Below are 16,436 nucleotides of genomic sequence, written 5' to 3' on the forward strand. Positions count from 1 at the left end.
CTTGAAGACAGTGAGGGGGTGTTTGAGATTACTTATTTAAGGTGTTTATTGGTTTAAATAAAAAGTTTTTGATAAGTTAATTTGATCTAACTTATTTAAATCAATTTACCATACTATTGTAACTATATGTTTATGTACATCCCACTCTTATTGATCTTTTACATCTATAAGCAGAAATTATCAAACACGAAAAACAACTTATCAACTTATTATGTTTTGATACCGGATAAACTAATCCAAACATTTTTTTATAAAACTTCGTTTTGACGTCCAAAAAGCTAATAAGTGCTTTTGCAAATAAGCATAAGTTGTTTTAAATAAACAAATCCCAAACACCCCCTGAAATAGATAAGTGTTGAACCATAAAAAGAGATGAAATTTTCACTTATCTTTTTTATTCATCGACTTGAAATTAAGATAATTTGACTTTTATATCTTTATTTTAATTGAAAAAGAATGAATCATCGACTTGAAATTAAGATAATCATGATGAAGGATATAAAAGTCAAATCACTTTATTTTTAAATAAATAAATAAATAACCTAGATACAAATATCATCTTCCATACAAAAATTATAGGAAGAAAAGAGGAAGTCAAATAAAGAGATATATAAGAGGCCCACATATGCAAAATTATCGGGTGAAATCAGTAGTTATGTAGATCTGTTACAAAAGACAAATCAGCAAAAGTGCATTACTAGTTCTTGCATATAACCAACCCAACATAAAATAAAAAAAAATAAAAAAACAAACTTTTTTAAGTAAAATAAAGATGCTTTTTTACACTATCTCCAACCAACCATCTAAAATTACAACAGTAAAAATTTTGTATAACAGATAAATCCAATAAGTTTATGTTTTATAAAGGCTTGTTTGATCATCTTTGCAGCTTTCCAATCGAATGCAAATAGATGGAAACCGAAACAACACTGTCAACAAACACTTATTATTAATTCATTGATTAAATAAAGAATCATTAATTTAGATAAATGATAAAATGATTTGCTTACGTGGATCCAAGGAAGAAAGCCAGAGATAAATGAAAATTGAACAAAAACACAGAAACAACCGCTGTTACTAGCATTGCTACAGAAGTTGAATAAACCTACAATAATGGCAAAACCGTAAATAACAATATTATTTTTTTTTATCAAAAAGAAAGCCAATGCAATGAACTTACCTTCACAATATTGTCAGCATACTTCATCACCATGGACACAGCAATCCCACTGTAAATAAATAAACAACATTTTTATTTTTATTTCAATTAAATCTTATTAAAAAAAAAACATATCTTTCAGATTTTGGTATAAATAAAATACCTTAGGGCATGGTTGATAATCATGAGAACTGTAATCAGTGAATATCCATGGAAAAATCCCCTGCACAAAAGACAAAAATTGTAGTTAACGATGTATTGACAAAAAGATGAGAAGGGCATTTACGTCTTTTACACAGAGTATAAGAAACATACTTGTTGACAACAGCATCGAAATCTTGGATAATGATTGCAACAACATTGAAAGCCATCCCAAACACATATAACCAGAAATTCTGCACATTTATGTTCCTCGAAGGCCTTTTCTTTATTATAGCCTGCAAATAGATAGGAGTTAAACACATGTGAAATGACCATTTTGCCCCCATATGTTTTAGGGACACAAAAGCTAAAAGAAGAAACTATTGGACCTTATCCGTAAAAATCAACAAAAAACACTGTTTACCTCTGTGTAGACTCCAGCAAAACCACTTAAAAGTGCCATGATCTGGAAAAGAAATAATTGAGTACATATTAGAATACTAATTATTTTAATAAACAATTTTTTTTTGTAATATAACATTAATAAGTTGAAAAATACAAGGACTCACAATGGCCATTATCCAACCTACAAAAGGAGTCTGAAGCACATGATCAGAACTGTTAATGAAAAGTGAAACATCCAATTCAGAAACAATATAAGAAAAAAAAAGTTTTTTTAAAGAGTAAGAAAAAAAAACTTGTAAACTGGAGATAATGAAACTTACGAAGGATTAAGTTGAGCTGTTGTGCACCCTGCACAAAGTAAAATGAAAGCAGCCCATTGGATCTCACTTAACCTATGAAAAGTCAAAGTCAATTGAATTCAAATAAAAGTCAATATGTGAAGTAATCATCACTCATCATGAGGATTTACATAAAGGATAGAGGAACACATACTTCTTCTTGAGAATTATGCGATACAACACACCAGTGCTGATAATATTCAGGTTTTTCAAGATTTGATACCCTGGAGCATCCACATATGCAAAGATATAGTACTACAAAATACAGAAAAGCATCAGAAAGAATTCAATTCAATTCAATACAATTAATAATGTCAGATTGAAGAATGATAAAAAGATAAAAATCAACCTGGAGCAAGTTTTTTACAAGGTAAAGTGCTGCAGGAATGGGGTAAACACTAACTTCATCTACTGTTGTACTCAACCTGATGAAAAGAGTGAGTTTCATACTTCCATAATGCAATGAAACCATGGGACAAATTTAATTTTGAAGAAAGAATATTAAGAAACCTGTTATCTTCAGTCACACCTTCAGTTCTCCATATTCTAGCCAAGGCCAAAAGTGATAGTGCACATTTCAAAGCCTCAACCTGATTCCAAAGCAAGGAAAATGGAGGTCTAGCATAAGACAATATAAGAAAGAATTCTCAATCAGAGTATGGAGCAATAAGTAAAGGTTCGCTTGAAAGTTGAAATCGGAGAACAAAAGTTTCCTCACCAAAAAGTTTGCTGTTGTGACACTGTACTCGTATCTTCCAGCTCTTTTGGACCAGACAATAAGTATAGCTTGGGAGCTTGTTAGAAAAGTTAATGCTAGTGTCACCATAGACCTATTGCAATTAAGAGAAGGAAATACACATCATGACATACAAAATCTTATAGCATATAATGAAATTGGCAATGATATGATAGAGAGTAGAGACTACTGCTTACTTCATCTTCCACTTTGTTTTGTCATAAGGTGCAGGACCTGAAAATGTCAAGCACAAACCTTCAGGACAAAAGGAAGAAAAAACTCCTACACGATGACATTTTAGTATTTTACAACAAATGTATAATCTGAAAAACTGTATGATACCATCTAAAATAGCTTTGCCGCGTAAGCTCTCGAGGTCTTCACTAGCAGGATTCACATCCTTATCCTACAAGGTAACATTACATTACATTACATTGAATCTGTGGACTCAACAATACTGCAAGGAAGCAGATCGAGGTCGAATCTAGCCATGAGGATGAGATATATGTTGTTTAATTCGACTTAACCGACAAAATCGATGAGAATGCAGAGAGCCCCAAATTATATAAAGAGTATGATAAAATAAGAGAAAGAAATCTAGGGCGTAGAACATGGAGAAGAAGAGAACAGTGTTCGAACCTGATCTTTGATCCTTCTGTACTCCATTAGAACGTTTCAATTTGAATTTCGTAGTAGAAACTGGATCCAGACCGATGTCAGTTGGAGGAAAGTGTATGAGCAGGTGATGAACTCGATGGCCGAAACAAGCATCAACGGTGGACGGAGTGATCTCTATTCTCTACTGGTAGTATCTCAGAGACTAAAAAGAGTAACTTGTAAATGGATGTAATTTGATGCTTGAATCAAGGTGTATTTTATTGGTTAGATGTGCATTTTTGATTCGTAAAGTGTAATTGTCGAAGTTTGATTAATGGAATTGGTTTATATGATCTAAAGGATTTAATATAAAATAAGGTTAATTATTTACTTATGTAACATTTTTTTTTGTTTTTAATTTGTATAATCATGTTTATTTTTATGAAATGTGTAATGGCTGAGAGTATTCATCTATAAAATCATCATTTTTTTTCTTTTTTTTTTTCTCCTCTAGACATATAGAAATGGTTCTTTCTAACATCTCTATTCCATAACATTTTGATACAACTAATGATGCACAAGATACAAATGAAAGGAGAAGGAAAGAAACAAGCTCGGAGAGAACGACCCGAAGGAACCTCTTTCCCTAGCTACCCGGATTTGTGTTTCCGACGAGAATGAAGACGAGGCCATGTTGTCGTCTTGCTCCGACACCATCCACTCTAAAGATGTTTCAAAAAATGACTACTTAAATTTTTGGACACTTGAGACTATTTAGGTATTGTCGTTTTAAGCCAACAAAATTATAAAACTAAAAAGATTTATGGCGGATGTAATTATTTATTATGTCATTGCCGTAGATTGTTAGACTAAAGTGTACACACCTATTGTGGAGTGCGGTGAGTATGATCTGACACCATAATGGATGTGGTAATGATATATGACCTCAAAAGTCATTGTGTAGTGAGGGTGACCACCTGGGAAAACCACAAAATCTCTAACCTCTTTCCCAACATGATGGGTGCAGGAAAACCATATTATATATTTTTTCACCCCCTGTAAATACCAATTAAGACAACATTTTCACTCAATCTGTTATCGTAGTCTTCTATTTCTTTCAATCCAATTTTACATTCAAATGGTTTCAAACGATTCTCTCAACAACACCCCAAATTCCACTCCAAACCAATCGCGGGTTTGTAACGTCTGGTTTCTGGTACGTTTTTATTCATGAATTATTCATTTTATTAGAGCTACTCGACGAGTTGGAAGCCCCAGACTCGTCGAGTAGAAAAGAGTTTTGGACGCGGGTTTTAAGCTATCTACTCGACGAGTCAAGAGCCCTCGACTCGGCGAGTAGGTCTGCCTGAGGGAAACCCTAATTTCGAGGTTTTCCACCCTATTTAAGCATCTTAATCCACACCTTTTGGCCTCATTTCCAGCCTCCAAGTCTTAAACCCTAAAGCATTTTGTGAGTGTGTGAGCCATTCTTGAGTAACTTTTGTGTGTTCTTGAAGTTTGAAGAAGAAGAATGAGTTAGAGGGTTCAAGGAGAAGATAGCAGATCCAGAGACTTCCTTCCATCCTCTTCATTTTATGAGGGTTTTGGTTCAAGAATCTTGATCTTTGGGATTTGGACGTCCCAAGTGGCTTACCTTTCAGATCTGGGTCTAGAAAGGGTTCCATGTCATAAAGGTGCGAACTTTATGACCATGGAAGCCCCATGCAAGCATTAAGACGTTGTTATGGCCTTTTAAGCCCCAAAAGGCCATGCATTGAAGTAAAGTTCGAGACTTTACGTATTCAAGTGGTGTCTAAGGCCTAGATCTGTGTTAGAATGGTTTAGTTTGGAGTATTATGGATTTTGGACCAAGATCCATGTTCTAGAGAGATAGGGTTTGAGTTTAACTCTTTGGGAAGGACTAATAGTGGGTAAAGTTGGAAACTTTACCCTTAAGAAGTCATTTCCAGTATGTAGATAGAGTATGGAGTTGGGATCTGAAGACTATGGGCTTAATCCTTTAAGTTGACCCAAACAAACTAAGGAACTCGGCGAGTCCATAGAGGGACTCGACGAGTTGATGACGTTTTGTCCCGATTTTGTACAAGGTAGAACTCGGCGAGTCTGCTAAGGGACTCGACGAGTTGGATCGTGATTTCGGGATTTCTGGATTATAGGACTCGGCAAGTCAGGGGGTGACTCGACGAATTGAGTCAACTCGGATGGTTGACTTTGACTTTAACCAAACCGTTGACTTTAACCAGGGGTAAATGGTCATTTACCCTAAGGAGGATTATTAGGTTTTGATTAAGTGTTATTGTGATATTAATAGTCGGGGAGTCGTTGGAGCAGCCGTCGGGGATTCCTCACTCAAGATTTCAGCAATCAGCTTTGCGAGGTGAGTCCTCTTCCAGTAGGAACGGGTCTAAGGCACCAAGGTCGGCCTGTTTATGTATGTTAGTAATGCCAGGGTTAGCTCGATGTAGTTATATGTTTCCGGACTTCAGTCCGATGCCGGGGCAAGCCTGAGGAATGTTTGTATGCTTGATGTCTTCGTGATTCTTGCATGTGTCTATTTATGTGTTCCGGGCTTTGGTCCGATGTCGGGGCATGCCCGAGGAATGTTTAGCTTATATGTTATGTTTACTAGTTGTGAGACCCGTATATTATACGGGTTGATTAAACCAAAATGTTAAATAGGAACGATTAAATGGAAAGTTTATTTGAATTTGAAATTTGAAATAAGTGAAAATTATGAGAAAAAAATGAAAAAAATAAATTAATTAAAATTATGTGTTTGGTTATCAGACTCGTGTACTAAACAGGTTAATTATAACAAAATATTAAACACAAATGTTTAAACTGTAAATTTATTTGAAATTGAAATTGAAATTTAAAATTTAATATTTAAAATTAATAGTCATTATTATGATAGGTTTAATTTATGGAAACTAAATTAATGATATATTGGAAATAAAAAATGAAGTAAATGACAAGTGGAAAATAAATATATCTCAAAATTATGACTAAATGACATGTGGCGAATTGCATGAGAGAAGGACATGTGGCAAATCATTCTTATTTATTAGGGTAGATGTGTACCGGGCTTCGGTCCGATGATGGGGCAAGCCCGAGGAATGTTTATTTCGACAGGTGACTCTACCTCTGCTGGGGAATCAAATCGATTTATGGATGGAATCACTTTAACTAGGAACAGAAAGGTCCGCGAAATAACCGCGTTGCTTGTTTATGTTATGTGTTTATGTTATATGCTTGTTGATTTGATATATGTATATCGGACTTAGGTCTGATGTCGGGCAAGGACCGATGCCGGCGGGGCCGATGCCAGACTTCGGTCCGATGTCGGGCGGGGCCCGATGTAGCGGGAAAGGCCCAATGTATGTTATTATGTGATTATGTGTATGGTATGTGGTAGTTGGGGAGACTCGCTAAGCTTCGTGCTTATAGTTTTCAGTTTTGGTTTCAGGTACTTCCACTAGCAAGGGGAAGAGCTCGGGATGACTGCATGACACACACCACAATATATAGTCTGGGATGTTTTAGACTCTGATCTTTTGACACATGGTTTTGATACAGTATTTTGATATGATGTTTTGGGAATACATGACTCGTGGTTTTATTATGATTTTGATGAATTATGGCTTTCTTAAATGATTTTAAAACGAAATTTTTGGACCGTATTTTTGTGATGTTTCAAGTTGGTATCAGAGCCTTTGTTTGAGGGATTCAGGCACACTCCCGGGTGTGTCTGGACTCAAACTGAGGACTTGGTATGAAAATTTTCAAAAGAAAATCATTTTTATAAAAATAATTTTGAAAAGCATTTTTAAAAGAGCAAAGAACTTTGAAAAGAGAAAAGGGTGTGGTGCATGCAATCAGCCGAGCTCAAGTAAGTACCCCCAAATTACCCATACAAGTTTATGTTATGATATGTTTATGAGACCTGTATGCTAGATTAGGACTAAGGATCTAGGAAGGATGCATTATGTGTCTGTTATATGTGTATCAGCTTTATGAACTGCATGCTAGTACAGATTAGTCAGTGATTTGGTGGCCTGATTAGGATATGCATGATTATGTGTACTCAATGCTTGAATGTTGCTTGCTTTGTGCTTTTAGGAGTTCTAGTTATCTTTTACTAACTAGTAAACGAATATGTTAAGTTACATATTGCGAGGACTAAATAATTTCAGAAGGTTAGGTTTAGCCTTATTTCGCAGCTCTCATTTGAGTCTAACCGTTGCAGGGTAGGACCTCTCATTCGAAGAATTATCTAGTCTTAGTGATATCTAATGGTATTTGCGAGCTAGTTAGGGGGAGATAGCAGGGACTTCTTATGCAGCTGATGGCGGAGAGTGGATTGGTGATTACCCTAGGGCAAGCCTAGGATGAGAGTAGTAAAGAGCAGTAGCAGTAGAAGGGACTTGGTAGAGTCAAGGCAGTTCTTGAGGAAAGTACGGATAGATGTGGAAGGTAGTATGGGCCCGTACTACTGAAAGCAGAGGATCCGTACTCGAATCAAGGAAGGCTGAGATGAACCTAGGAAACTTGTAGTATGTGAGATCCCTCGAGTTATGATGAGTATACTGATGTTTGTTATGGTGTATTTTCAGTATGGTGACGCTACACAGTAGACCAGTCGGTAGTTCAGGCGCTAGTGATGGATCAGGCTTAGGCTCTAGAGTCGGGCAGCTAGACGATCAGACTAGGGATTTCATCTCCTCTGAGATTACGCGCAATATCCTGGATCAGACTCCTGTGATCTTCGGCATGATCAAGGAGGGTATTATGGAGCTTTTGGATGAGAAGCCGAGTGCCTTCCATACTGAGATGGCGGCCATGATGGGGTCGCGCACACTGACATTCAGGTAGTTCAGAGCTTGTGGAGCTCCTGATTACCATGGGGCTCGGGACCCCATTACGAGTACCAGATGGTTGGTGGATGTCGCCAATGCATTCCGCACCAGCAGATGTCCCGAGGGGGAGAAGGTTCAACTTGCGTCCTGTCTTCTGAAGGATAGGGCACGTGACTGGTGGGAGGAGGTCGGACATGCCATTGGTGATGATGCAACTCTTGATTCTATGACTTGGAGTGACTTTTCGGCCAGGTTCAGGGCCAAGTTTGCACCTGTGATAGAGGTGCATCAGCTTGCTAGGGAGTTCCAGGATCTCCATCAGACGACGGAGACGGTGACCAAGATCATCGTGATGTTCAGGGAGAGGGCCCTTCTCGTTCCACAGTACATAGCGGACGAGGATATGAAAAAGGCCCGATATCATGAGATGTTGCGGAGTGATATCCGCCAGTTTGTGAGCCGCTCCAGCTACAAGACGCTGGAGGACATGATTGCTAGGGCTCGAGAGAGGGAGTTGGATTTAGAGATGGAGAGGAAGAGGAAACCCGAGGGGGTTCAGTCACGGAATTCGGGCAAGAAGCCCAAGGTATCATACCACAAACCTAGGAGTCAGCAGGGCTGCAGCCGTTGTGGCAAATGCGGCAAGTTGCACGAGGGGACGTGCAAGGCAGGGAGTTCAGGCTGCTTCAAGTGCGGCCGAACTGGACATGTGAGCATAGATTTTACAACTACTACCACCACCACCACAATATCAAATATGATTTGCTTTCAGTTCAATCAGAGGGGACACAAGCGGTCCCAGTGCCCGAGTTTAGCAGCAGCAGGGCAGGTGGCAGCACCCGCTCCTGCTACATTGAGGATTACAGACGGCCGTCAGGGCCGGGGTGAGGCGCCTGTGGCAAAGAGCAGGGCCTTCCAGTTGACAGCAGAGGAGGCACGAGCAGATCCCAACATGGTGAAGGGTATGTATCTTCTCATTATCTCTTTATTTGTATTGATTATTGCTAATGTTTATGTGTTTGTTATAGGATCGTTCTTAGTGAATAGTATATCAGCCTTGGTACTGTTTGATTCGGGTGCCACTCGATCTTTTGTGTCGCTCGCGCTCAGCAAGCGATTCACAGGGGCTCCTGGAGAGCTAGATTGCCCGCTTGATGTGGAGATAGCAGACGATAGGACCGTCAGGTTGCGAGAGTTCACCGAGGATGTACACTGCAATTATTTGATGAGCAGTTTTCTGTGGATCTAGTCCCTATTCCCCTACGAGGGAATAAAGTTATAGTCGGTATGGATTGGTTGAGACCCAATGGAGCAGTGATTGACTGCGATCAGCAGCTAGTGAGGACTACACCTCCTACGACAACAAAAAGAAATAACCTCCGACGATAACCATAAGCCACTATGATGACCTACAACGTTATCGGTGTCCTTCCTCACGAAAACAAACTACCATTTGCAATTTTTCTATGATTGATTATTGCTCATCCCCATTTTTGATCTAGGAGTATTCCACATCACTATTTTCTGATGATCGGTCCAGGATTTTACAGATTATCCATCTAGAAGTCTCCCCATCTTTTTTTCTTATTATCGATCTGGGATTTTTTTTAAATCATTGGTTTGTTTGATTCTTGGTTTTGTTTTTATGTTATATTTTCGCTTTGGGTTTATGCATTTGATAACAGGGATGAATGGGAAGATCCACGAAAGGAGTACCTTCAAATTTTGATCGATGGAGGAAGAACATGATGGTGAAGTCGATGGGTTTATTTGCAGGGGAGGAAAAATGAGAAAGGGAATGATATATTGGACAACGGTGTGGGAGAGTCAATCGACAACGCAAGTTATCGAAGGATGTGATGGTTTCCAGCGTCTATGGTGGTTTCTTGAGACTATGGTGAAATCGGACATGGTAGACAGGTGAAGAAACCTTATGATTTGTCAGAAAAAAAGAAATAAGGTGAAGAGATAAGAGAGGGTGGGACGAAGATGCTGTTTTCCGACGGTGGCGATATATGATGATGGATTTTTCCGATGAGAGGTAGGATGGCGATGGAGGTGGAAAAAGAGAGAAAACGGGAATGGTGACCGGTTAGGATATGTTAGGGCTAATGGTGAAATAGGGGAAGAGTGAAGGTGGTGGGACCATATATTTTTTACAATTTATTTTCTAATAAAATACAGGGGAAAAAATTAAATTAAGGGTAAGTTGGATATTTTAAGTCAGCTAGGGACTAAACACGAAACAAAGACAAATAATAGGGATGGTCCGAGTTAAAAAAAACTATTTAGGAACCAAACGTGCAAATTACCTCGAACCACAGGGACCATTCGTGTAATTTACCCTATTACTAAATATTGTTGGTACTATAAGTTAAAAAGATATTTAGAACATCATTAAAATGATCTAATAATGATCATTTCGTACGAAACACTCTAAAAAATAAATATTCCTTCAAAAAAGGGATAATGACTTGAGAGGGTAACATACTTTTGCCTCTGGTCACATTTGGTCACTAAACTTTTTTTTCATGCTCTATTAACCCTTTAACTTGTTGAATCGTATAAATTTCCCCCTTCCGACTGCTTTTTTCCAATTTCAAAGGATTTATCGATCCTACGTGTCATTTTGATCCTACATGGCATGTAGGGCTAATGTTATTAAAAGAGAGGCGTATGTGGTTCCTTTATTGTGCCCTAATACCCCGATGGCTTCCTCCTACAACTTCTCATCGTCCCCCAATCGATCAAGCAAGAAATCAACAATGAACGATCCAAAAACTTGTGATTGTGGGTTCCCTGCACGTATTCTAGCGTCAACAACACCAAAGAATCTAGGGAAGCATTTCATGGTGTGTAATGAGGTAAGCAATTTCACTAGAATCTTCCCTCTTTTCTGATTCATTTTTCCTGATTTGAAATCTCTTTTTGAATTATTTGTGTTGAAGGGTAAATGAAAATATTGGAGATGGTTGGATGTAGAACCTGTACAGATGCCTCTAATGGAAGTGGTGGAGGGAATGAAATCTGAATTAGTAGCATTGAAGATCGAAGTAGAGAAGGTGAAGGAAGACATGGAACAAATGAAGAAGGAAAAGTACTTTGATGCCATTGCAACGAAGGAAAAAAATTATAAGTTTACCATAGGATTTCTTTTTTTTTATCATCATGTATATGATGAAATGATGTGAAATGATCTATTGAAAGATGTTGTTAGAATGGAATGGAGCCATTATCTTAACTTCTTGTTGGAATGGACTGAAATCAGGAAAAATAGCATGCATATAACAATGAATACATATATGATTCCATTCTTTGACTGTAATGAATACAAAGAAGTAATTTTGACTGGAATGGTATCACTGGGACAACTATGCATACATATAACAAAGAAGTAAGTGATTGTGGTGGTTGGATTCATTGAAATACTCCATTACTATTCGAAATTAAATAAGTTCTTGTATACATACACAAAAGTAGTTTCTAGGTAACACAAAAGAATCCCTGCATACACAAAAGAAGGGCCACCATGTGCCTACACACCCACTTGATAGTACCATAGAAAAGCATAATAAAAAACTATTAATTTGTCTTTACATCACAACTGCATCATAAAAGATATTCCCACCCACCCACTACCTACCCACTAAATTAATCAATAATTGAAGGGTTCTATGCATTGCTCCCAACCCTAGGTATCTTCCTCCTTAATGCTTGTTTGATGATGCGTTCAGAATATTGTCTCCTTCCACTTCTACCAACTGGGGCCCTTCTTCTTGGCACATGAACTGCGGGTGGTGGTGGAGGAGGTGGTTGGGCTGCAGGTAGTGGTGGTGGTGGAGGTGGTTGGGCTGCATGTGATAGTCCTTCACTGCCTCTAGATGAACTTTGGCCTGCTCCATTGCCCCTGGATGAACTTGGTACTGCAAAGAAAAATTAAATTGTTAATTCTTTGTTCAAATGATGTAATGTTTTTTAAAATATTTACCTGATGTATTGCTTTGCTGGTTAGATGGACACTTTTTCTTGATGTGACCTGGTTCCTTACAAATACCACACCTTATTAGGGTTCCCCTTCGTGTGACAATTTGTCTACTTGGTCCACTCATCTCTCTTTCAATTGTATCCATTTTCCTTTCACTGTTGGCCTACTAGGTAATCTTCTTCTTTTGGGAGGCAAAGACTTGTGATATGGAACATCTGGCCACATATCACTACCATTAAGAGGATTAATGCTATATTTGTAGCATCTTAGGTAAGCCTCTGTGGTGTAGGATTGGGACACATGTCTCTACATCCTGGTTTAGGTAAGAGATTGCAGCCACTCCATGTATGCATGGCATCCCTGTAAGTTGCCATATTCTACAGGCACACTTCTTTGCAATTAGATCCACTCCATATGCAACATCAGTGAATCTAACTTCATACTTTTGATAACCACAAGGAGTAACTCCCCACAATCTGTTTAAGGGGAAAAAAACTACAAATCAATAACACATCTTCTTAATTGACATATGCATATTAAACTAAAAAACTTACCTCTGTTTAACCTTCAACTCTTCTATATGCTTCCTAATAGTTGGACATATATCCAAATCCCATTCCATTCCTTCAACTCTTTGAGTGTATATCATTTCCATCACAAATAACCTAATCTCCTCTAGCATAGTAATGATAGATCTCCTTCTAGCATGCCTAATAGCATAATTGAAACTCTCACTGACCCCATTCTCCACTGCATAACAGTCTCTTCCCTCTTGAAAGAATGCCATAGACCAGGCAGTAGGATCTCTGTCTATAAGGTAATCATAAGCATGAGTATCAATATATTTGATCTTCTCTATTACACCTCTGAACTTCTCCACAGTACTAGCCCTTACAGCCCTCCAAAATAACTTCCTGTATTCTTGACCAGTAAACCTTTTACTAAAATTGGCCACAATGTGTCTGGCACATTGTCTTTGTTTAGCTTCTGGACATCTTTCCATAACTGCTTGTAATAACCCCTTCAAATCTCAACATCATTATGAGTGAAAAAACATAAATATGAAGCATAAAAAGGACCTAGTATTAACCTTGTGTCCATCAGAAAGAAAGGTAATGAATGCACCAAGACCACCATTAATGTCATCCATAATAAAATCTATGAACCACTTCCATGTTTCTTTATTTTCAACACAGACCACAACCCATGTTATAGGGTAGATGTGGTTGTTTGCATCTCTCCCAACAGCTGAAAGAACTTCTCCTCTAACTATACCCTTTAAAAAGCAACCATCAAGCCCAATTATAGGCTTGCACCCTTCTAACCAACCATCCCTCACATTTTTGAAACACACATAGAACTTGGAAAACAAAGTTATGGAATCTGGCATGATGTCTACATCCAACCTCACAGTAGACCCAAGATTTGACCTAATAATTTCCTCACCATATGACCACAATCTCCCATAATGTTCAATCAGACTTCCTTCAATCTCTTGTAATGTAAATTTCTTTGCATTTCTGCATTGCCCCACACTCACATTTATGTTGAATGTTGTTGACACTTTAGCTTCCATTTTCCTTGCACTCATTTTTGGATTCTCTATAATTTGATTCATAAAATGTTTGCCTATCCATCTATAAGTTACTATTAACCTAAACTTAAACACCCTACAACAATTATGTTCACTCACTAGAGATTTGATCTGAAAAATCTTTTCTTTACCCATACATGAGGCCCATAGTCTGAAGGGGCAAGATGGTGACTATTCTTTTTGCAACATTTCAGTAACAGTCTATTAGAGTCATTTTTTTCAAACCATAGATCATACCCATTAGAAACTGCATAGTTGTTTAACATATTTTAAGCTCAATAGGGTTAGAAAATCGCATACATATCACTGGTTTCATCTGATCCCATGGCTGTCTCTCATCATACACAAGGTAATGGGGTGGCGCGTATTCAACATCTTGATCTTCACTCTCTGTAGGTTCACAAAGGATATTTAAAAATCTGTCATGTGCAATTTTGTTTGCTGGAAATGGATATGTAGCATCATCTTCTTCATGATCAATAGTATATGAATCTTTGTAACAACCCGATATTTCGAGTCAATATAATGTAACACCAGCAAAAATTAGGTCAAAAATAAATTTGTTCAGTAACCATAATTGAGATGTACTAAGTGGTAGATATCGTAACAAGGTTTCCAAAAATATAAGGAACACTAAAATCTGAGTTTTAACGAAGAAGTGATGACCAAACGAAGATCCGCAACAAAACCGGTAAAACACTGTTAAGCCTAAAACGCGAAGTTTTAATAAAATACTTTTTAACCTTAGGTATCTAAATGAAAGTCGTAGATATCATTAAACCGTAAACAAACATAAAAAGAACGTCCAAATCTGACTTCGTATGAGGAAGTTATGATTTTTCAAAGTTTCGGATATAGCAGTAGACAGCTAAAACTCGAAATAGAGATCGAGCGACTTTTAGCCTACGCAACCTAAACAAGAACCGAAGATCTCGACAATAGTGATACAACGGTAAAAAGACAGACGAAAACGGACGTCAGATGAAGAAGTTATGGATTTTTGACAGAGTTTTCCTGTCCCGACCTACTAAAAATAAATATAATAAAATTTAAAGTCAAAGTTAGCCGACGAAGTCTAAACGAGAGTTGTAGAGCATAATCTCACCTTCGTGTCGATATAAAGAACGTCAAAAACGGAGTTCGTATGCGAACTTTATGAATTTCTGAAGTTCGGGGCGCGAACCCCAACACTGTGTCAGAGTTCACGACGTGAAAAAGAGGTTCACGACGTGAACTCAGTGCTGACGACTTCTGGAGCCTGACAGAGTGCCGTCGCGACTACGCACCTGATGACGACCAAGTTCACGACGTGAATAAGCTTGGTTCACGAAGTGAGGCCCCAAAGCCTCTCTCCTACTTCTACTATGTGTTAAGCATCCCGAGACTACTTCTACTCTGTGTTAGGCTGTGTTAAGCATCCCGAGACTACCCCGAAGCCCCGGTAACACCCCTAACACACGACGCAAGTCCCGACGCCCCGAATCTCCCGAGATTTCCGAGAAATCGACTCCTTTCCGCGCGAAGTGCTGCCCGAACAAAGCATCGTTTTCACCGAATCTTCACTACTACCAAGTGAGTTCATACCCCTACAAACACACTTTATATACGTTTTTAACTGCTTTTAAATACTTTTAGGGGGAATACAAGTAAACACACGGTCATAATCGTGTGAAAAACATCAATCTTTTGCTATACTTTTCATTATATAATCAATCATATGTGATTTATAACTATCATACGAAAACATTAGCATGCAAAACATCTCACAATACCATTTTGTCCTTGTGGAATAAAACATGTGTATATATATATATATATATATATATATATATATATATATATATAACAAACTATGTTTCATTTATATGTTCATATAACGTATCATAAACACGGGTAACCATTTCATCATAACATTGTTCGTTTCAAAATACGTGACTTAGTTGAGAATATGTGAGTCATTCGTCTTCATCGTACCTATCAAGGTATACAGCAAGCCCTGTTTTATAACCAGAATCTCCTCCCGGAGAACGTGATAAGCGTGTATAGATATATACGGGACTGATGATCCCGCATCTTGATTGTTAACTACAGTCCAAGAGGTGACAATTATCATAACATTCCGACGCCTGAAGAATGTCGTTACAGGCAAATTTATCTCAGTATGGTTATGAAAACTCACAGGATAGACAACTATTATGGTATTCATCTTTACGGGAAAAGTAATATTACAATTGCTTTTACGTATCATTTCAAGCTTCTTATAGTTTTATTAAATGATAAAACTATACACATGCATTATAAGTATGGCATATTTACTTACATTCATGGTCTTGGTTCATATAAGACTACACCTCACTTTTAGGAAAATATAGGATTTTCCTGGTTCAAATACATTCATTTTGTACAATAACGATTTACAACATCATTCTTAAGAAAATATCGGATTTTCTGAAAACAAACGCAGACTTTTCAAATGACATTCATTTACACAAATAACAGCTTATGAACTCACCAACTTAAATGTTGACACTTTTTCTTTGAAATAACGTGTATTTTCAGGGAATCGCTAAACCAGGTTAGCAACTGCTTTTGAAGACTTACGCT

At 37.7% G+C, this 16,436-nt stretch overlaps 2 protein-coding genes across 2 annotated transcripts; both read right to left on the reverse strand.

The window, feature by feature from the left end:
* Window positions 1–626: 626 nt before the first annotated feature.
* On the reverse strand, window positions 627–3,692 carry LOC145128808 (CMP-sialic acid transporter 2-like). The gene is made up of 15 exons (XM_079063608.1): window positions 3,419–3,692; window positions 3,122–3,185; window positions 2,977–3,013; window positions 2,762–2,873; window positions 2,554–2,633; window positions 2,393–2,468; window positions 2,198–2,298; window positions 2,026–2,097; window positions 1,870–1,918; window positions 1,725–1,766; window positions 1,475–1,596; window positions 1,323–1,382; window positions 1,181–1,229; window positions 1,011–1,105; window positions 627–929 (listed from the first exon to the last, which is right to left on the reverse strand). Exons 1-15 carry the CDS (start codon window positions 3,443–3,445, stop codon window positions 878–880), a joined length of 1,038 nt encoding a protein of 345 aa, XP_078919734.1. The 5' UTR covers window positions 3,446–3,692; the 3' UTR covers window positions 627–877.
* An 8,796-nt stretch (window positions 3,693–12,488) lies between these two features.
* Window positions 12,489–13,829, reverse strand: LOC145131349 (uncharacterized). The gene is made up of 3 exons (XM_079066047.1): window positions 13,329–13,829; window positions 12,793–13,259; window positions 12,489–12,714 (listed from the first exon to the last, which is right to left on the reverse strand). The coding sequence occupies exons 1-3, from the start codon at window positions 13,827–13,829 to the stop codon at window positions 12,489–12,491; spliced, it is 1,194 nt and encodes a 397-aa protein (XP_078922173.1).
* Window positions 13,830–16,436: the final 2,607 nt, after the last annotated feature.

The sequence above is a fragment of the Lactuca virosa genome, chromosome 8 (genome assembly GCF_052849685.1).
Source record: "Lactuca virosa cultivar CGN04683 chromosome 8, Lactuca_virosa_CGN04683_v6, whole genome shotgun sequence".
Taxonomy (NCBI): domain Eukaryota; kingdom Viridiplantae; phylum Streptophyta; class Magnoliopsida; order Asterales; family Asteraceae; genus Lactuca; species Lactuca virosa.